The sequence below is a fragment of the Scomber japonicus genome, chromosome 16, assembly GCF_027409825.1.
Source record: "Scomber japonicus isolate fScoJap1 chromosome 16, fScoJap1.pri, whole genome shotgun sequence".
In the NCBI taxonomy this organism is placed as follows: domain Eukaryota; kingdom Metazoa; phylum Chordata; class Actinopteri; order Scombriformes; family Scombridae; genus Scomber; species Scomber japonicus.
The window spans coordinates 16,968,657-16,990,614 of NC_070593.1; the positions used below are offsets into that span (position 1 = coordinate 16,968,657).

A 21,958-nucleotide genomic window follows, 5' to 3' on the forward strand; every position below is an offset into this window, starting at 1 on the left:
GTGGCGAGATGGAGGCCGTGTGTGTGTGTGTGTGTATATGTATGTAATATATGTAATGTATATGTGTGTGTGTGTATGTATGTATGTGTATATATATTTACACACATACATACATACATATACACATATACATGGTTTAGCAGTTCTACCACCCGCAAAACTGCTGTGTATGTGTCTGTAGTGAAAAGAACAGTCAAATAAGCAATTAACAGGGGTTGCAATATAATGACATCATACTTAATTGAATAAAAGGTAGCTAAAACTGAATATTCCAAGCACTGATTAAGGCTTTAGATTTGATTACTTGATGCTATTGGATTAAACAAAAGAAGAGGGAGCTCTAGCACGCTGACCGCGGCACCCTGTGCCACAGACTCTTCCCAGACTCTCTGATATGTACAAACAGACCTGACTAAAGATGGGAGAGTACAGTACTGAGATTGTCTAAACACCTGTGTGTATCAAACTTATCCTCGCACACAGACACACATTCTCACACACACACACCCCTGCTCAGCTGAAAAATCAGTTGCCATGGCACCCCTATATTCTCCACTGTATCTCAGTAATGAACCCCCCCCCCTGTCCCTGTCCCCCCGGTCACACCCCTCCTCTCTGAAAAATGCCTGACCTCTAAGCTAAGACACTTAGAGGTTGTGATAGTTAAAACCTGACACAATTATCTGACTGGGTTACCAGAGAATGACGAGCTCTGGTGACTTACTTCCTGTCAGATCCAATTCCTGCTTTGTGTGACCACGCCTTGGCCCATTACTCATCAGTGCTGCAGCACCAGTGCCGGGGGGGGGGGGGGGGGACTAGTCAAGGTGGGTTGCTATAAGCATGCTACAGGAAGAAATGGAAATAAAAGTCATGGGAGACAAGAATACAGCCAGACAATATTTACATTTGATTTTATCACAATACTCAGACTGTGTGCTCGCTGTTTGCTTGTGTAAATTAACATTCCTATCCTGCCAGTTCCTCGTTCTATGGTGAAAATGATCAACAGACAACATGAATATAGTCTTTGTTAAATCGTCAGTTCTCGACTGAGCTACATTGAGTGTTGTGACCTGCAGGAGCTAACCTCTTCCTTTACAACCACAGTCAAGAATACAATCCATCCCAGTGGAGCCAGAGTCATCCTCTACACCAGCAGGACCACGCAGGCTTCCACAGATCAATTACGAGCATTGACAGTTAACCTACAGCTCTTATTCTTTCCATACTCTGACTGTGTGATGGATAGCACAGTGTGATAGAGGTAGGACAAAAGGACAGATCCTATAAATAGCAACCACTGACCACCCCTTTCCTCTGCTCCTCTTAACACACGCACACATACACACAGGCACACATTTAGTGCTTTGCCACCCATTATGATGGACAGCCACTCGTCACTTGTTCCCTTTTCTCAACTCAACCCCTGATCCTCAGGTGGGGTTAAAGTGCAGATTTCTTGTAAGGGTAGTCAGGCTTGCTGGGTGACCTGCGGTCTCTGGTGATCTCCTCGCTGACACTGTTCCTGTGAGGCTGCTGAAGGGAGCCCGGTCCTGATGATTCTCCAGCAAGAACCATGTCCTCCGGGGCATCTCTAGGCCCTGTGTGCCTCTCCTCATAGCTGTCCATGTTTCCACTGGGGGACCGCAAATGACCTAAGCCATGAGTCAGGTCAGTCTCATTTGATCGCCCCCTTGGGATATGTCCCATCCTAGGCTGGGCTCCAGAGGGGCTGGCAAGAACTCCATCATGCCTCTGAGAGGTCATACTGAGGACATCCAACCGTAGTGGGTCTGGGGCAGTCCGTCCCTGCGGGTGGCCCTGGGGCTGAGAGTCAGAAATGTAGGGGGGTGGATAGGGGCTGGAGGGGGTGCAGCTGTGGCTGTAGAGGTCTGGTCCTGCAAAGGAGGGCAGAGGGTGACTGGAGGTCGGAGTTGCAGGTCGGCAGGAAAAGTCGTACAGGTCAGGGAACTCGGCTTGAGCCTCCAGCTTGGGTTCAGGAGCGTGTCTCTTGCAGGAGTGACCATGTCCAGGACCGTGGCTGTGGCTGAGTCGGACAGAAGGGCAGGGCCCATGGGGCAGATGGTGGCCTGAGGGGCCCATGGGGCTGTGAGGGCCTTCCCTGTCCATCTCTGCCATGTGCTGCTCCCTCAGGGACATAACTGAGACACCCAGCGCGATGTCAGGCATGAACTCCCTCATAACCGGCTCCATGCTCATCTGCATCGGAAATGAGATACAAATTTGTGACTGACAGTTGAGCTACACATGATCCCAGGCCAAACTGTGAGGTTGCATTTGAATATACAAAAACGTAGCACAAGGACGCTAGGAAGTAACACACACACACTCACCGCTTGCTGGTCTGAAAGCAAAGCTCGGCCCATAGCCTGCGGGTTGGTGCAGTCTGGGGGCTGGGGCCTGGGCGCAGAGGAGTAGTCCGAGCTGCCATGCTTGGCAGCTGCATGACGCTGGATCAGGGTGCGGTTGCAGGGGTAGGAGAAGGAACGGGTGGGGGTCGGCATAGGAACACGGGGTCGCCAGGCACCCTTGAGCTGGGCATGGCTGGGTGTGGCAGGGGGGTGGTACGGGGGAGGTGGAGGAGGTAGAGGAGGGTGGAAGCCTGCTACCCCTTCCAGCTCTGTGAACATGCTGTCCATGGCTGGGCTGCTGTTTACCCGACACCGACCCACCTGCCGCAGAGCCAGAATTGGACTCTCATCTCCAAACCGTTCATCGGGGAAGAACTTGTACGGATTCTGAAAAGACAAAAAACAGAAATGAGCTAAAGAGGTCCACATCTGCTGTGATGCTGACAAAACAAACAAGGATTTTTCTGGTCGGGTTTGTTCAAGGTCTGTGTCCTCTGCACTGCTAAGGTCTATCTGCGTCCTCATCCTTACTATCCCGGTTTCCGTCCCAGCTCCAGCCCTCTCATCCCCCTCTAACCCCTGGGGACAAAGTCTGCTTTCTGCTAACCTGCAGTAGCTCAGTGGCTCCATCTGCCAGACCAAATTCCCGGAGCACCCGCAGCTGCAGCTCATAGCTGACGGTGGCTCCCTCACCACAGTTGAGAGCGTATGCTCTCTGGACCTGCTCTGTGTGTCTCAGTTCCTGCAGCCTCCGGATCATCTCCTTCACCACTGACAGCTGAGGCACTGAAAGATGCACAAAATACAAACACACATATTAATGAAGGCAGTGGATCCTTAAAAAAAAAAGATTATATTCCTTTAATTGAATCACAATCTCTCAGGGAGATCAGGATGAGCTACAACACAGCATTATGTTAAAGGATGTTTGAGAAGGACAGTTGTGCAACAAGTCTATTACCTGGAATTTCATTGGCCACAACCGATGGAGCTGTGGCTGAATTAACTGACATTTGCTGGTGGTTAATCATGTGACAGCACTGCGGTACAGCGTTGTTGACCATGTAGAGTGTGTCTGGGACGTTAGACATGCGCACTAGCCGCAAGCGCACCAGGTCTGTCTGCTCCACCATCATTTCATCAAGTACAGACTGAGAAAAGGTAGAAGAGAGACGGAAAATTAGACCAGAACTTGTGAAAAATGTGAAGTCCTATATGCAACTCAAGGACATTGAGAGGGTTTGTAAATTAGTTCCACTTGATTGACACTTATATTTAATCTAATAATGACTCTCTCTGGTCTGTGGATATGTTCATAAATATTCATGGCCCTGGGAAAGCCTATGAATTTCAGTTAGGATGATAGAGGCAACTATTAAAAATGGAGAGTAAGCGTGGCAACAACTGAGCATGAATGACTTCAGTACAGCTGAGCTATGAACGTGTCCACAAATTTTCCCCAAGGCTGTTAATGGTTAGTCTGCCCTCTTCACAGCAACCTCTATTATCTCTGATGATAGCTATATAGGACACAAATAATCTACTGCTTCCTGTATGGTCTGGAAGCCCCATTAATCAGGAGCAAATGAGCCTCACCTTAGCCTCCTCCACGTAAGGAGAGAAGAGGCGAGGGCGCACGTAGATGCCAGCGTTCTTCTGCCTCAACCAGGCATTGGCCTTTCCCCCTTCAGCTGTGGGCAGCATGTCTGAAGGAGGGGTGCTTATCAAACCCCTTTTAAGCTGTGAAAGAGAGGAGAATGTGGATCAATGCTCGGTTTATGAAGGTCGCTATGGCTCAGGTGTATGCAGCCATACAAACAAGCTGAGGAAAGGCAGTCGAGGAGTACTAACCGCATCGGTGAGGACGTCGCTGTGTGGAGGCAAGATGTGCTCAGTTCGAATGAAGGGCAGGAGGGGAGACAGGATCTCTTTTAGCTCCTCCACATCTAGGTCTCTCCTTTTCACCCCCCTCTTATTTACGCTGTGGGCTGTGCCGCTCAACAGGTTGGGCTCTGGGTAAATGAGGACAGAAGCAGACCATTAGCAGCATTTTAATATAACATATGCAGTCTGCTTGCTATTTCTCACATTGTTCAACCAAGTTAACAAATTATGGATAAATATTGCATCAACTGCCATTTAGTTAAGCATTCCAATACAGATGTTAAGCCCTTAAAATATGATGACTAAAAACATTTTACCATTAAACCTACTGAAGATGACTGTTTACTAGATCAGAGCACTCAATCACATGCCCAGACACCATGAGGCCACTTCCTGATCAATTCATTTCTGGGGTAACGTTTGGCTGCTTTTTGTAATACATTTAAGTGTATATTGGAGGCTTTGGCAAGTGGGTAATTTCCACAGAGCCATTAGGGGGGCTGTTCAGAGGGTAATTATAGAGTGTATTATCTTACCCCTGTCTGCCATCCTTTTAATAAGCTGCTGCTCGCCCCACTTAACAACATACTTGAGAATGTCCTGTTCGCTTGCCTGTGAATGAGACCAGCGTACAGAGAGGGAGAGAGGCCAAGAGAGATATAGGACAGGGGGAGAGAGAGAAAGACACAAAAGTATTATTAGGATAAGGTTATACATTGTCAAGTACAACCCTGGGAAGCTGTTAAATGAGGATAAGGTGAAAATGCAATATGTTCATCTGATGTTCCAGCAAAGCTCGAGCCTGGCTGGTTTGTTTATGTAGTTGGATTACAACACTTCACCTCAACCATCTGGTCAGCTGCCCGAGTAGCTTGGCAATGCAGATGACAGCACAGGTTTGCTTAGATTCTGAGTTTGACGGCATTTCCCAAAGGCAATGCTGTATTCAAAACTCCAGAGAACCTGTGTGAAGTGTATGTGTGTGCATGTGTATAGCTGAAGGTAGAAATGTAGCTTCCACATTGTGGGGTGTCATCGAAGGTGACAACAGACTGATGTTCCGTTTCCTCACCTGTAAGTAGTCGGACTGGATGGCGCTGAGAAGGTGCTCCTTGCTGAGCTCGTAGAGAACATCGGAGGTGACAACCTGACTGAACTCCTCGCAGAGGAAGTGCATGGCCTGCCTGTGGACCCACTTGGAGCCGTATGGCTGGGAACTCCACTTCAGGATCGGGACGAGTGAGTCCAGAGACAGGCTTTCCACAACGATGTCCTCACAGCCTGCGAGAACCAATGAGACAGAAAATTAACAATTTGCACCCAGTCAAGTCTCTATGTGGGCACTAATGATTCATATCCCATAAACAAGGAATACAATACATTCTGCAGGATCATTGGTAGTTTTGACTCGTATTCACCGACCCAGGGGTCTCCCTTCTACAAGCCCCCGCATCCTCCTTACTGTGTTTCCTAAATCAGAGCACATACCAGATTGGCAGGCAGTGGTTTAACTCTGTAAGCCCACAAAAATGCCATTGATACCTTGATGTGTTTCAGTCTCAAGCTGCCTCCTCTTAACCATGATAAGTAAACACAGCAGCCTGAGGAAATGTGCTGCCAGTGCATGAGCGCGCACACACACACACACATACACACACACACACAGTGCCAATGTGTACGAACCTGTACGCATGAATCAAAAATGCATTAAAAAAAAAACACAGTAGGCTTAGGGAATTACGTACCTGCTGCTCTAGCCACTTATAAAAGAGCCAAGTTGTCAAAAGTCTGCCTACACTGGCGCTCAAACTCTGTTCAGACAGAATGAAACCCTGTAACATCAACGCAGATTAACATATGAGTGATTGGTCAAGATATCTACACCAACCCTCAAAAAAACAGAACTTCAGTGACTCTCATTCTCTGCCACTCTATGATCAATAACGTTACAAAACAGACACCCACAGAGATGAATCCAGACTGATTGACATCTAGTCCGAGCTGCCCAGGACTGACTTCCTCATTCCAGGCCATCCTGTCCATCAGCTCTGGGTTGGGTAAGATCCGCCGGCAGCAACTATCCTCTGGGAAACTCTTATCTTAAGCTAGAGGATCTAAGCTTCCTCTGTGCCCCCAAACCAGCACTTTGAACATACACTCTGAGAAATTGGATACCAGACTTGAGAATGACTGCAGCAATGTTTTTTGCTTCTGAATCAGACGCTTCATATTCATCCATCAGCCTCACACACACCCATTTCTTTGAGATCACACACACACACGCCACTGAATGCACATGCAAATATGCATACATACACGCATACACTTCTGATGCACTTCCCCTTTGGGTTAGGGTTAGTGAAGTCCGGGGCAGTCCGTCCCTGTGGGTAAATATGAAGCTGGGCCCCCGCAGAATTTTTAAACGAAGGGTGGAAATCCTGCATCGTTAAGAAGACGGATGAAGTTGAAATGTGGACCCGGGCTTTTTGCCTTTTTTATATGCTATAAACAGACTGGAAGCAGGAATGGAGTCCCAACATCTGTGCCTCCGTCTCCACCACTCGTCTTTGTACTGTCCTGTCTTCTGAGAAAGTGCTTTTGCTCACTTTCTGTCTCTCACCTTTGCCCTCTTAAAAGCAGACACACACACACACACACACACACACACACAGGGGCAGACAATACCTCACTTTGAAGCAGTGGCACAGGAAAACAACAGCTCTGCTCCAATGTTAACCCAGTCAGTCTTTTAAAAATGCAGCACTTTTTATTATGAGCTGAAGATTAGAATCAGCATTATATCTAATACTAACCCGCCTCCCGCCTCCCCTTTCTCTCCGCGGGTGGTACGCCACATGTGCCGAGCTGACTGACAAGACTATCAACAAAACTGCAGGAACAGCAACGGACAGTTCAACAATACACTGACATTGGGAGGATGTATGCATCCTGTCTTGCTGTTATTATTTGGAGCTCTGTGTTTATAGAGCTTGCAGGCTCCAAATCCACTTAAAACATCAGCAGCACTCACTGGTCAGTAAACAAGTCTGTGGATGTAAATCATGTGTGATTATCACTCGGGGACTGGTACTTCGAGTCAGCCAATTCCAAAAAACAAGATAGGGCACTGGAAGCACTGGTTAGTCAGTGGGCGAGCACGAAGGTAGAGAAGGTCACACACAGACACACACACAGACACACACACAGACAGACACACAGACAGACACACACACAGACACACACAGACACACACAGACACACACACACAGACACACAGACACACACACAGACACACACACAGACACACACACAGACACACACACACACACACACTCTCTCTCTCTTTCTCAACCCACACTAACCGGCTATTATCTCTGCGGTGCACTTGAAAAATTAATAAGGCTTTTAATATTGGTTGCCATTTGAGTGAGATGGACTCGTAAAGGGATACACTTCTTGAGAATTAATGAGGAAGAATGACAGAGCTCAACTGCTCCAGGAAAAACCTCCACGGGCCAAAATCTTCACACAGCCAGAGGGCAGCAGTCGAGGAGCACGGAAAGGGGGACGACAGTGTGACAGATGAGAGGGCTCCCTCCATATTAAATCTCTGACATAAGCCTCTCTGCTGCCTCCTGAAGAGACATCGCAGCTACTGGAGGTCTCCAGCTGTGGAATGGACTCAGACAAAATTTCTCATTTCATAATCAAACCCCCATAGATGCGGAGGCTTATGTGACACTCTGGAGCGTGCAAGATTTTTTGAAGTAAAATTGTGAGGGGAAAAAAAAAAAGCATGAAAGAGACAGGGGGGAATAACAGGAAGCTGCAGAACAGACAAAGAGAGGGGACTTGGGCAAATGACATCGGGTCAACCTCAAACATCTCACCACATTCCACATTGAGGTTTCATGGGAACTGATTAGAGCAGCACAGCTCAGCGGGAGAGGGAGGAGAGGGGATAAAAATACCCTCGAGTAGGGTTGCTGAATGGGGGGAGGGAGGGAGGGAGGAGGTGATGGTCGGTGGGGATGACACTGTTTGCCTGCTTGCTGGCTTAAGCTGCCAGAATGACCCAAAGAGTGACACTGCAGCTCGAGGGGTGGGAGGTGGTGTCTAACCAGCTGTGTGTGTGTGTGTGTGTGTGTTACAGTAAACCATCATTCAGATCGCTGAACTTAATAAAAAAGGTGATTGATTCTTGGCTCTTCAGTCAATACAGCAGCTTCCCAAAGCTAATCCTGTGCTTTTAAAAGAGGTTTTATAGCAGCATGTTTATTAGTGCTGAGTGCATTATGCGCACAGAAAAAAGCCACGTTGTCCCCATAGCTTCCTGTTTACACAAGACAGATTTTACTGTAATTTTCAAGCCTACAGAGCCCCATTTCCACACCCATTAAGCTTGTAAAGTATATTGCATTATTGCAATTTGTTGCTGAAAAATACTTGTAAGCCAAAATAATCAGCCAATAAATCAAGTCATTTTTAAAGCCCACATTTCCAAACATTTGATGCTGATGGTTGATAATTTGCTGCTTTTCCTCGTCTTACTACAGTAAAAAGTGATTGTGATTGGATTTTGGACTGCTGCACAAAACTAGATATTTGATGATATGGGAAATTGCAATTGGCAATTTTCACTGTTTTTTATGCCAAGTGTTTAATCAATTGCTTGACAAAACAGATTAATCAGTAATGAAAATAATAAATTAGTTGTAGCCAGGAGGATATGATAACTGACACTATCATTGTGTAGAGTGAGTCACACAGCCTCTCAGGATCCACACAGTCTGAACGGCAGGCCAAAATGTCGTACTTTAAGGTGGGGGAAAAAAACGCTTTAGCACATTGCAGACATTAACCGCATTGACAGAGAGCACTTTCAGATGTGGTGCTATAGGGGAGGAGAGTGTTTAAATATTATGTCAAACCATGGCTTTAACCTTTGGCATGTTACTGGGGTCATTCTGAAACAGCGGCAACAGTCAAGAAGACACCATCATCCAAGTAACAACAAACCAGTGATGAAGTGCTGACAGAGGCTCGGATGCACTGCATGTATCAGAAAGTAAGCTGTCTGCCCCCGGAGACACTGACAAACCCTCCAGCCTTTATCAATCTGTTACTGGCAGCTGCAGCTCGTCACAGTCAGCCAAGCTGTTTCACACCAGTCTGGTCAGAGCGCATTACACATATTTCAACATATGCATAACCTGGTTTTAAGGAAGTTAATATATGTATTTATGGAGGGAGATATTCAAGTAAGCCTGAGTCTTGTGAGGCATTAATTCACAAAAAAGGCAATTATGACAAAATCCAACCTATATTATAGACTCCACATAATCCAACACATGACAGCATGGACTGAAAAATTAACTTTGAAATTCATTATAGCAGCCATTTAACAACATTATCACAGTTGGTATTGTGGGTTTTAAGCAATTTGTCCTCGCTGAGACCCTGGCAGCACTGAGACTCATGTAGTCAGTGGACAGTTTATAAAGGGATGAAACAAAACTGACAGGAGCAGACTATACACACAAGCAAAGCTGGCCAATAAACCAAATTCATTGAATTACCAATATTATGAATCTCTTACTGACTGAAAATTTCTCATTTCACTGTTTCCAATAAACGTCTATGATCTGACAACAGCTACAACAACAGAGGATGATCACAGCCCTGTATTTTACCCATGCTGTAATTACACACAAGTTATACAGCATGACAAAGTATATATAAATACCTGAAGTGATATGTAAAACATAAATATTACATTTATGGTCAGCTTAATTTGTGATTTTAGGTCATGTTGGCCAGCCCTGCTCAAAATGATCACTAAGTGCAGTCAACAATGGACAACATGTCTGTAATCATGTCCGAAAAGAGCCACACCTTAGTTTATGTCTCATTGTGTATTTTTAATTCATACTTTAAATGTGTGTCATCATGACTCACCTTGAGCCAGCATACTGAACTCCAAGAACAGCGCAATATGGTACAGCTCCATGGCCTCTTCTGTGCGTGTGCTGGCCCCCCGGCCCCCGGAAACCAGGGCCTGCACCTCTCCGAGGCTGCCCGCTGAGGGGCTACCCCGCAGCACCAGCCCGAGCTCAACCCCATCTGTGTACATGCAGTGGAGAATAACCTGCACATATTTCCGTGGGATGATGGACTCATCCAGCACTATGCGTGTAGGAGTCTGCAGCGTGCGCTCTGTCATTTCCTCTCCTGTGCGGATGCGCCTCTGCAAAAGGTTCCTAAAGAAAGGTGAACGTGCTGAGAGGACAGCCTTATGAGCCCTCAGGTCCTCATCTGGAGTTCCCGGGCACCCGCTGCCTCCTGAGACACCAGTTGCTGCTCCAGCCACAGCCCCTCTTTCATTACAGCTCTCTATCATCTCAGAGTCTGAGGAGAAGCTAAGCAGGGCGTCGTAGTAACACATGTAGTCAAACAAGCCCTTCATATCTGCCTCCAGGGAGTTGGGTGTACCAAACTCCTCACTGAGCTGCACCAGTACGTCCACGTTCTGCAGCCTGGTGTCCTCCGCTCCACCCACCCCAAACTCCCCTGTGTACAAGTAGTGAAGTAGGGCAGAGAACATGGGCACATCAATGCCAGCTGTCTCAATGTCCATGAGAACCTCTGCTCCATAGCCAGGGGATGAGGACAGCAGAGTCTTGAAAAAGGGGCAGCGGGCAGCCAGGACGGCCCGGTGAGCTGGGAAGCAAGTACCTTGGAAGATGAGGTCTACATCAGTGCAGTACTTATGCTGGTAAAGGGCAGCCAGGTCTCGCTGCAAGCTGGGTGCCTCGGGACGTGCCAGGCTGGCCTGGAAGCTCAGCTCCTTGAGGGCTGCTGTGCCCTCATATTCCTCCACCAGAGCATTTGTGTCACGGACGTCCCACCCTGACAAAAGCTCTCGCATCTGCCGCGCATGATCTGCTGAGCGGCTGGACTTCCTCCGTTTGATGAAACGCCGCTTGAGGGTCGCCAGACCAAGGCTTTTCTTCTTCCTGTCTGTGGGTCGCTCATGGCCGTGCTCCAGACTGTATAGTTTAGACTCCCAGCCATATCCCTGATGAGAGTAGGAGGAGGTCCCTGAAATGAACACACAAGCATACCAAAATGCAAGTTAGCTTCACCAGAACTTTTTAAATCACCAAAAAGCTCGATATATAAAGTGAGATTATTAAATAACTTTCTTTTTAAAATGTTTCCTTTGGAGAGAAATTAAATTTCATAACCACTTTACTCTTTTCTACAATTTACTATTTAGCTATAAACTGCTGGCAACACTGTCACTAGTACCCCTGTGATGTGGTCTGCTATGTCAGGACAGGAACACCAGCTACCAAAACCTCTGGATCAAGTTCAACAGGTAAAAAACATCTATCACAACACTAACACAATCTTTTAATTTTGTTTTCGGCCAAACAACGGAGCATCACAGAACCAATTAGCTCACTACTTAATAAACTTCAGTCCATTTGAATACTTCGCTCCAATCATTTACACTAAATATCTTTGGCATGACTGACAGACCCTGTACGTCAGAGGAAGCTCTGCCAAGGAGATCCTCTCTTCCTACTCTCTCTAAGCATATATCAGTGTGACCCAAATAGTAATCATTCTAACACTGTGAATCATCCGCAGCCCAGGCCAGCTCCACTGAGCGGCACAGAGCTCAGAGCAAACCTCAGAGGTCTCAGGGGCTACACTGATAATGTGGTTCCTTTAACAATACTTTCACTTTAAAGAAGAAGTCTGGAAAAACCTCAGACCTGACTCATTGAGAAAGTGAAATTGGGAATATTTTCTGAACTGTCATTCAGGACTGTAGGAAAAACCCACAGCTATAAACCAGAATAGGGTTATCAAAGATGTCTCCTAAAACTCATAAAAGACACTGATCTCTCCTAACCAATCAAAGACAGTACTGGAAAAATCCCACTCAGACAACCTGATAGACCCCATGTGAGACTTTTTTCACTGATGCGGGTATAAACTAACGGACTGACAGTAATATGTTTGCTGTATTTTTACTCACTGACAATGATGTCATCTCTGACAACATTAGAGCAAAGGTAAAAAAAAAACAACCCAGCACATTATGATGTCTAAGGCCTGATCATAATCACATCAGAAGCATATAAAACTAAGAAAAATACAGCAAAGCTGGTCTTTAAGCTACAAATTCATTTTAAAATCTGATAGTAACTACTTTGGCCCTGACTTCAACCTCCAGTGTGGGACTTTTACATATAAATGGAAGTCTGTTATGTTCAAGCCCTTGAGTTCATACAATACTGATTAAGCCCATCACTTCCAGATAAATCTCTCTGTATTTCACAGTATACAGAGTTTTTATATCCGGTGTCCGGTTTGACATTGCTGCACTGGCTGGATGAAGGCATACTGTGCATGCTCTATTGGCAGAGCGTGCTCACTTTAGACTTCCGCCAACCCAGTTGGCTAACCCACTTAGCTCTTTGCTAACTGGAATGGGGATAAAATAATTGAATCCTATAGCTCTTCTAGACTTTCCAAATGTTACCAAACCAAATGGACCAAATTGTGATCATGAAACAGGTATTTCATGGGGATTGTGTGATGTTCAAAACAACGGAGAAGGCTATGGTGGAGCCATGACGTGAGCAAGTGCTGACTGTTTTTTGTAATTACTCTCATTGTCTAAAGAGGGACAGAAAAGTCCCACACTGCAGGTTTAATGTGATTTTTGTTACCAGCCTACTTTAGACACAAGTTTCTTTTCAAATTTGACACTTGTACAATTGTGACACGACACCAAATCCATGTGACAGAAAAAACTAGTCACAACGCTTATTTGTGGCCGGTCTGACTCACTAGCCCAGTTAAAGAGCTCTCATACACAAAAATATTCACACCATTAGTTGCCATGGAAGCAAGTTAATGAAAATAAAAGGGTGAGCTTGGCTTTTCTGGACCCCCCAATGTGTCTTTGTGGCCAGGGGGCAAGGTGCCAAATTGGGTTCAGGAATATAACGTGAACACCTTCAGCCAAGCAAAGCAATCACATCTGACATTCCTATCAGAAGAAAGCGGAAACATTGTGTTTAACTGAGCAGCCAATAACAGCACAGTTAATTAAACCACCTAGTAAACACCTACCTATGAAAGTCTGCTGTGCCTGTGCATTTGCCCCTATGCGTGGGGAGCATGAGTGTGGATAGCTGGATCCATTGGCACCCATCCTCACTTCTCTTCACTTGCTATTTGGGGGTCCCCCCTCTTGCTGAGTCATTCTGCTCAGACGATGTATTCCTCTCAATGCTCAGTCGTGGGTCGGGCACGGATCCTCTGAAGCGTCCTCAGAGCCTCGGGCCCAGCCTGCCATGCCTGGAGGAAGGAAGATGAAAGAGGACAGAGAGAGAACAGCAAAGAGAGATGTTTCAGCCAAAGAGTGATTGAGTTTTAAATGTTGCTGAGTAACAACTCACGGGATTAAAACATAATGAGTTTGGACTGTTTGGACCCTGTCAAAGATAACGAATGGCCCGGGGCGTCAATGTTAAAGAAACTGAACAGAGGCACATCTATTACTATCTATCACACTGTTCTGTTTCAGCCACATTTATTTCAGCACAAACATGAATCATCACAGTCTTGGCAATTTTACAGACCTGAAAACAGTAAAAAAAAAGGGGGGATTTTTTTTTTAAAGAATGACGGTCCTCATCTGAAGGCTGTGTGTTTGGGTTTCTATCTATAATCTTCTACTGTGACTTAGGTTAACCAGAGACTTCCTCTGCTTGGCCCTCAGGAAATACTAAACTGGCAGTCAACAACAAATCAAATGCAGACGTACGGTCACAGGGAGGCATGACCCAGCACAAACCGCTCTGCCTTTACCTCATCTTCTCCGCTTTAACAGTTTAAACAGTTGTAATCTAATGATTTTTCTCCAGTTTTCAGTTAGCATATATATTAGCAAAGTAAGCGTTTCTGCTTATTTTAGTGACAATTATTCCAGCGAGGTCAAACAAGCCGAGCAGCTTCATTCTGTAGCTAGATTTCAAACTTTGCCTTACTTACTACTTACTACTCACTTCATGTCAGTACAGACAGACTTAACTGCTTGTAGCAGTTCAGGGAAACTCTGTTAAACAGCTTTGTTTAATAAAAGCACTATAATGAGAAATGTCAGGTTTAAGTGCCATTTTAGTGCATGATGTGTAACAGGGGTGGGAAATATGATGGTAGAGTCAGACATTTTGACTTGTTGATACAGTGGAACTTTTCACTGTAATGTTTTTTGTTGTATTCAGCAACTGTGGGCGAGCAGAGCAGCTTTCTGGCGATATTATTATATGATTCTTACATCAATGTGGTGAATTGCTTTCATTTGTCGGGAATTTACATATTTAGATTTGTTGAAAACAGTCATTCCTGCCTCGTTACTTTATCCATTAACTACTTCTCAACAAGCTCCATCCCCCACAGAGGATATTTTGACATGTCGCGGTAGATGGATGGATAGATGGATAGATGGATAGATTTACTTTATTAATCCCCGAGGGGAAATTTAAAATGTCCGAGCAGCAATACCACAATGCATGGCACAAAGACAACAAACATAGAAATCATACAACAAACATAGGAGAAGCACAGGTACAAATAATAAAATTAATGGTAGCTGCTTCAGTTTCAGGGTTACTGTCACACTGTCATGACTTAATGACACACTTGAATAAAACAGAGCCATTGTTATAACAACTGTGCTTTTCCTACAATGACAAGTCAAAATGTCTGCTGTGAAATGTTTAATTACATATATTACATAATACTGATTGAGGATTTAAATCGATAATGCACACAGATGTCACAAAAGAATAAACTTGATTTAGGTGGCTGTTAAATTGTACGGTTGGGTCACACAAACATAACTCAAAGACGGGAAACAATGCGTTTATGATTGTGACAGAGGTGAGAAACTTCAAATAGCTGCTTTTTACCCCAACCTGTGCTACTCCTGCCAAGCATGGCTCCGGCCAAGGCACTCTCAGTAGCTTCTCTGTTCTCCTCTTTGTACGGTCACTGGCTGCTGTCTGACAGAAAACTGGGAACCTCATTAACTAAGAATACTTTCAAATAAGCAGGCTATTAAAATAAAAGTTGAGTACATCTAGCTTCATTTCTACCTGCGAGAGGACTGGAGAAATACTGAAATATTCAAACTTAGAGGAATAGCTTCTCAAGTTTCCATGGGCACTTACAACACGCTCCTTTATCAACATTAAAAGACTTGTAAATTCTCAATGCTCTGGACCTTTAATAGCTCAATATAAGAATGGGTCACAAATTTAGTCTCTTTTCTGTGTGAGAGCAGACAGAGAACTCAAAGTGTGATGGGTGATCTGTTTTATCTCAGACTGCTAGTTTTTCCTGCCCACCATACTAATAAATCATTGTGTCTCCCCCTTAGAGCAGCACTCTGCGGCCTCCCAAGGGTTCGATGGAAAACTACAGCCTTTTATTCCTCACACACACACACACACACACACAAATAGTCACCGAGCAGTCACACTGGAGCACTCCAATAAAAATGTTGGTTGATCTTTATTTCATTAGACCGCTTAAAATAAGCCCCATCTTCACAGGGAATTCATTTGGACAAAATTAGAAATTGAATTTGAATATGTAGGAAAGAGGAGGAAGCCCTTGAGATATATACTGTCTTGTTTACAAAAAGGGGGTGGGTGGGGTGGAGTTGGGGGGTGGAGGGGGATACTCAAAGGAGAACAGCAGAGGCAGAATATAACAAAGCAACCAACACATCAAATGAACAATACGCAGATTCCCGGCGAGGCGCACTCAAAGCTTTAACTCATTCAAATGAGTGAACCAAATTTAACTTCAGCTGCAGTGCAGAATCCTAAAAGCATAATTTAGGACAGCTCCTCTATTTTCTTGAGACCTGACTCACACTGTTCAATAGGAAGCATCTCCGCCATAATCGCGCTGATACTGAACATTAAGACACTTTATCTGCAGCTTGGACTGAAACAGTGTGTGCTGCTCTGTTTGTCGCTCGGGCCGAGAGCAGCAGAGGAGGGCAGCGCCACAGACGGGGGAGGGCAGTCGCCGGCCGAGCTGGACTATGCGTCCCTAATGAGAGGTGACAGGAGACACTCCCTGCCCCCACCTATCTCTCTCTGTCTACACACACACACACATATATGCAACATTTCAAACTCCTCACCTTGCTTCAGTCATCTGGATCATTTTATTTTTTTGAAATCAGCCACTTGAAAATGTCTAAAAATGGTTAAAAAAAACACTGCCCTCCTCCTGCACAACATATCCATTCAAAAAAATGCCCCGGCACAAGAACAGGACTGATGTATTATTCAAATGACAGTCAAGGCACTTAATCAATCATTTATATGGATTTCCTCATCATGGGCTAAAGAAAAGGGGGGGAAGAGGTAGGTATCTGGGTCCCCCTTTTTTTCTATCTGCAACCCCAAATTTCAACAGTACTTTTATTATTTGAATGCAGACGTTTACGGGTCATCCCACTCTTTAACTACAGCGTGGCTAACGACACACATCTACCCACATTTAGAATCAAAGTGACATTGGTAATGAGGCTAAAATGGCATGACAAGACTTCAGCAATCAAAAGTGATGTGAACAATTACTTGCGCAGCGTAGCGGTGGATGGAGACTTTTCTATTTCTGGCTTTTTTTTCTGTAACTGTATGCAAACAGTGAATGAATCTATGAGACATGGGCTGTTATCTAAAATGCCACAAACAGACCTGTGTCGTCACACGTGCCCACTGTGAATCCTGTGAATGAAATGATGAAATCACCCCCTTATGATAGTCATCTTTTTTAGGCTCAGCAACACAGACCCTAATCTACTGCAGAAGAGCAATCACCGTGTCACAGTCAGGCCTGAATTAAAGGGTAGCAGCAGCAGAAACACTGAAATATGTCCCCTTAAACACTTTTCCTGTCTAAAATTACACAGTAGCTGCAAAGTGCTCTTTATGTAACAGAGCTCTCAAGTACAAAGCTCATTCATTTTATTTCTTCAACAGAGGATTTTTATCATCTATTGCAATGCTTGCATGTTATTATCAAATTAAGCCTCATAGCACTCAGCACAGAAGCAGCATAGAGAATTTATGTGACTTGTGATATCGCAGGAAAGGATGCAGGTCTGGTCTGCTTCATATAAAACTTGTTAAATGACCTCTGTACAGGGAGAATTGGCCATTATGTATTTTTGCAAACCAGACAGTTATTACAGACTGTTTGACTCTGTGGATATTTGATACAATCACGCACGCTCTAAAAGGATCATAATATGCAACGCAGCGGCAAGCTGAAACCAGGACTATCTAACACAGTGACCTCCACAGTATTGACACATCCCACAGTGAGATGTAAGTGAACCGCAGGTGGAAAGAAAAACAACAATAAAAGACTTCCTCTAAAATAATAATGATGTCACACTTCGTATGAAATGATAGTTGCAGAGACAAAATCCAGAGGCAGAGTGGACTGCTTACCTCTGCAGTGTTTTTGCCAATCAGGTCAATCAGTATAACAGTGAATCAGGCCATTCGACTGATTACAGGCTCTGCTGGGAGAGCTACAGGAAACTGCAGGAACCAGAACCAGCTAGAAAACAGCAACAACCTGACATGACAGAGACAGATAGAGGAAACAAAAGTGCCCGTAATGATGACTCATGGTGGGCAGCCTCTGGATTAGCCTGTGTCAACCAACAATATGAACTTTAGTGTCGCATATTTGGCATTTCAGTGACTATGTTGTCAGCTGATTTAATTTTTCTTGTTCCGGAGGCCACAATACACACTAAACTCTGTCAGACATCGTATTTAATCAGCTTTGATGTTTTCTTTTTGACCCTTAGAGGAAAACATGATTGATACATAATGAATGGATGAATGACACACTCTACGTCTGTTTGCAAACAAGCACAGAAAAGTGCCATCTTTTCAATGAAGAATGTTAAGTGTGCACACTCCAGTGACTTTACACACAGCCTGGCAGTCAATATCCAGAGAATGAACGGCAGCTCGGGAAACAATGAGTGCTTATTTTGAGCATGTTGTCAATGCTCCTTGTTGAGTTTTCTGTCCAGCTAACTAGGGTAAATAGCATTCAGGCCAAAGTCCGGCTCATTCAGTTACTCTGAGGCAAGTACTTGCAGGCATATGGCCTTTCATGCCAGTCATGGACGTCTGAGCATGCAACTCCAATAATTACATATCATTATACTGCCCCGGAGCACTGACACAAATACTTAACCTGGTAAAATGAGAAACCTGAATGCTGAAGAACGCAGTGAATGCACCTTTTACTGAACCGAGACAGAAAGAGACACACAGGTTGCCTTTTCAGTTGATGACAACAGGATGTACTAAATGCTGAGTCTAACCAGAATTTCAGAAAGATTACCATGGGATTATCACAGTGTGCATGTGGCTCCTCACTACTTAAATGGACAGCGATGCAAGCAAACATCACATACATTGTTAGAGGACACACTGCATTTCAAAACCCCATGAGATAGCAATACAAAAAAAAATGATTCTTTAAGTAGGTTAGGCAAATAAAAATGAAATCTATAAACTAGACAGGATATCTCCAGTGAATTGCATAAAAGATGCATGCAAATCTACAGCTATTCAAAGCTGTAAAGATTATTGTCATAATCTGTTCATCTATTGATTATTTCCTCGATTAATCAACGAGTTGTTTGGTCCATAAAATGTCAGACAAATGTGAAAAATGTCGATCACTGTTTCCCTATGCCCAAGATGACGTCCACAAATGTCTTGTTTGGTCCACAACCCAAAGATATTCAATTTTCTGTCATAGAGGACTAAAGAAACCAGAAGATATTCGTATATAAGCAGCTAGAATCAGGGAATTTTTACCTTATTTCGTATCAAATTAGTCAAACCGATTAATCGATCATCAGTTGCAGCTCTATAGCAATTACTGACCTCTAGATTTATTCTGAATACTTGGCTTCTGTGAATGATATGACTATGATACACCATTAAAGCCTTATGGACAGTAATACTACCGACTGCAATAACCAGATGACAAGCTATATTGTTACCATAGCGCAACCTATCAACAACCATTTATCACGGAGACAATCCACAGCAACATGTAGGTCGGTCAGTTAAGTTATAATACACATCTATCTTGAACTTTTTTAATCGACCCAGACTCACAAAAGAGACAGACTGGATCCCGTCTGTAAACCGTGTATCCAGAAACCGATCATTTGCAGCGGCTTTGTTAGCCTGACGTGAACGCGGAGCTCCTTGAGCTACTGGTGGGCTATCGCTGCTCAGCGGAAACCTTGTTTTAAAAAGTGCTTTTAAGAGCAAAGATCAAGCGGGTTTAGCCCCTCAGCTGATGAAAATGGGAACTAATGCCAAAATATTTCGCCATAGCCTACGAAGAGGAATCATATTCACCACAGCCCTGTAATTAGTAGCATATCCTAAGAGGCTAGGCAGGGTAAGCTATCTCTGCTGTGTCGCTTTGACTTTACCCCTTAGGAAACAGCTATTTACTTCGAGTAGGACGCGATGCAACTGTTGAAAGCGTTAAAACATATTTACCAGAGAGTAGAGAGCGCCGCGGACATTATTTTTCTTCGTATCACCTCTTAGTTTAGGCAGCACTCCGACCCAAGTTGTCCCTGGCAGAGAGAGAGAAAAAAATGCAGCTCAACACCTTCTTTTTCCAACTCTGCTCATTACGCACGGCTCGACGTCAACGTCCACATTTAAGCCCCAATATGCAGTAATTTCCACTTGCATCCACTTTCTGGTGGACTTCCAACATTAATCTCGACTAAAAAACTAATCATTAACCGTTTTTTTATGCGGTTCGGTTCGGTATTTCCCCATAGTAGCACAACGCCTTGTTGGGTGGTTGTTATGGCCTATCCCAACGCTATCCGTTTCAAGCTCGCCAGAGTGAGGAAAAGGACTTCCGGTAATTACTTTCAATATAAAAGCCGTTGACTATTTAACATTTGTATCTACGGAGGTTGTGCAGAAAATATATGTCTGATAAAAGCCTCATGTTCTGTATTTTTGATTGAATTGATTAGATAAAGAGATGTCGGAAAGTCCTGGAATCCTGGAAATACCCGTCAAAATTAGCCAATATAAGAATGCCCTGCGCTTGAATCGCGCCTTTAGTTTGGAAGTGAGATAACCCAACTTCCGTTATTTTGGCTCACTTGACGCAGCTGCCAACTCTGAACGCAGACTGATTCAGAGGCCCGTCTGTACTGCAAGCAGGCTGTGCAAAAACACATTTGGGAGCGCTCTCTAGTGGTTTGTTTCGTTCAGTGAGGATGTGGCAAGATAAACCTCGTGCAGCTTTGCGTTTACATTTGGATGAGATTGTAGTTAATTTTGTGAAATAAATATTCAGTCGGAGGTTATAAAACAGTGAACTATTATCATGTTGAGTTAAATGTTTAATAAAAACTCTCTTTTAGCCCATCATTCTCCGCTGACACCATTTAAAAAATATGATAGTTTTATCTTTTTTTGTGTGTGGTCACTTTACGTGCGATTACAATACGATGAATGTATACCATTAAAATGTAGCCTATGTAAAAACCTATACTGTAGGTGCCCAAAGCAGTATTTGCATGCATGTTCACCCTAAATTACACTGCTTGACCTTGTACAATATATTTTTTCAATGTAGTGTAGTGTAATAGTCCTTTTTTTTTAAATTTATTCATATGAAGTTCATTAAGCCACTGTTATTAGCCTTAGTTACTGATATTTCATCAGTAACTAAGGCCTTTATGGTTCAGAGATTTTTCGCTCAGCTTGTTGAAGTTCTTTTGGCTTCCTGTTGGGGGCGACACAATACATCAAATGTATAGGCCAAATCACCTTTGCAGTCACCCACACATTTATTAGACAGTAAAGTCGTGGACTACAAGGTCATTTTTCAGTTTGTCCATACACTCACTATGATGTGATGTATTTATGGAATACAGACACAAAAACAAAAATCAAAGTGATAACATGATAAAGTGAAAATACATTTCTAACAAGGTCTCAAGATGTTAAAAACTAAAGAAACACAAAGAAATACAAACCATAATTGTCCAAATACATGTCTACAAATAATTACAAAACATTATGAACAACTTTCTTAATGTGCAACCCAGAATCAGCAGTTGTGGCAGAATTTGCCTGCTTATTTCTCATAAAACAAATGACAAATGATGACGCGCTTGTAGATTTAATAAGACAAAGTTTTGTAGAAATGTTGGCTCAAGTGACTGTTGTCAACTACCCAATCATAAACAGATTATTTGTCCTGCGATATACGTGCACTCATGTATGTTTACATGAGTATCTCTGGCCCTTGGAAGTGACTCCTCCCAAGAACAGAGATGGGAATTAGATGAAAGTTGTGGCTATCAGTTAGTATCTCACAGGATGTGAGGAAGAATTTCCAAAGAAACATTTCCCTTCAGTTGTGAAGACTGATTGTGTGAGTTGAGTGAGTTGAGCCAAGCTGAAGGATGTACTCTGTTCTTAGGAAACCCTCACTGACCAAGTTCATGTTGCGGAAAGCCATTCAGCAAGATCACAGGTCAACCATCTGCAGAAAGC

The 21,958-nt window shown here is 44.0% G+C and overlaps 1 protein-coding gene across 1 annotated transcript; it reads right to left on the reverse strand.

Annotated features, from left to right (window-relative positions):
* Positions 1–898: 898 nt before the first annotated feature.
* On the reverse strand, positions 899–20,253 carry btbd7 (BTB (POZ) domain containing 7). Its single transcript, XM_053335338.1, has 11 exons — positions 19,925–20,253; positions 13,413–13,640; positions 10,218–11,360; positions 5,332–5,540; positions 4,796–4,871; positions 4,227–4,387; positions 3,972–4,115; positions 3,337–3,526; positions 2,983–3,161; positions 2,358–2,762; positions 899–2,223 (listed from the first exon to the last, which is right to left on the reverse strand). Exons 2-11 carry the CDS (start codon positions 13,492–13,494, stop codon positions 1,447–1,449), a joined length of 3,366 nt encoding a protein of 1,121 aa, XP_053191313.1. The 5' UTR covers positions 13,495–13,640; positions 19,925–20,253; the 3' UTR covers positions 899–1,446.
* Between the last annotated feature and the right edge of the window lie 1,705 nt (positions 20,254–21,958).

Excerpts from the sequence above, each read along its gene's own strand:
- btbd7 (XM_053335338.1), bottom strand. The coding sequence starts at position 13,494 with ATGGGTGCCAATGGATCCAGCTATCCACACTCATGCTCCCCACGCATA. Across the intron at positions 3,527-3,971 it reads CTTACGTGGAGGAGGCTAAG|TCTGTACTTGATGAAATGAT; the intron begins GTGAGGCTCATT and ends ACCTTTTCTCAG. Across the intron at positions 2,763-2,982 it reads GAGCCACTGAGCTACTGCAG|AATCCGTACAAGTTCTTCCC; the intron begins GTTAGCAGAAAG and ends TTGTCTTTTCAG.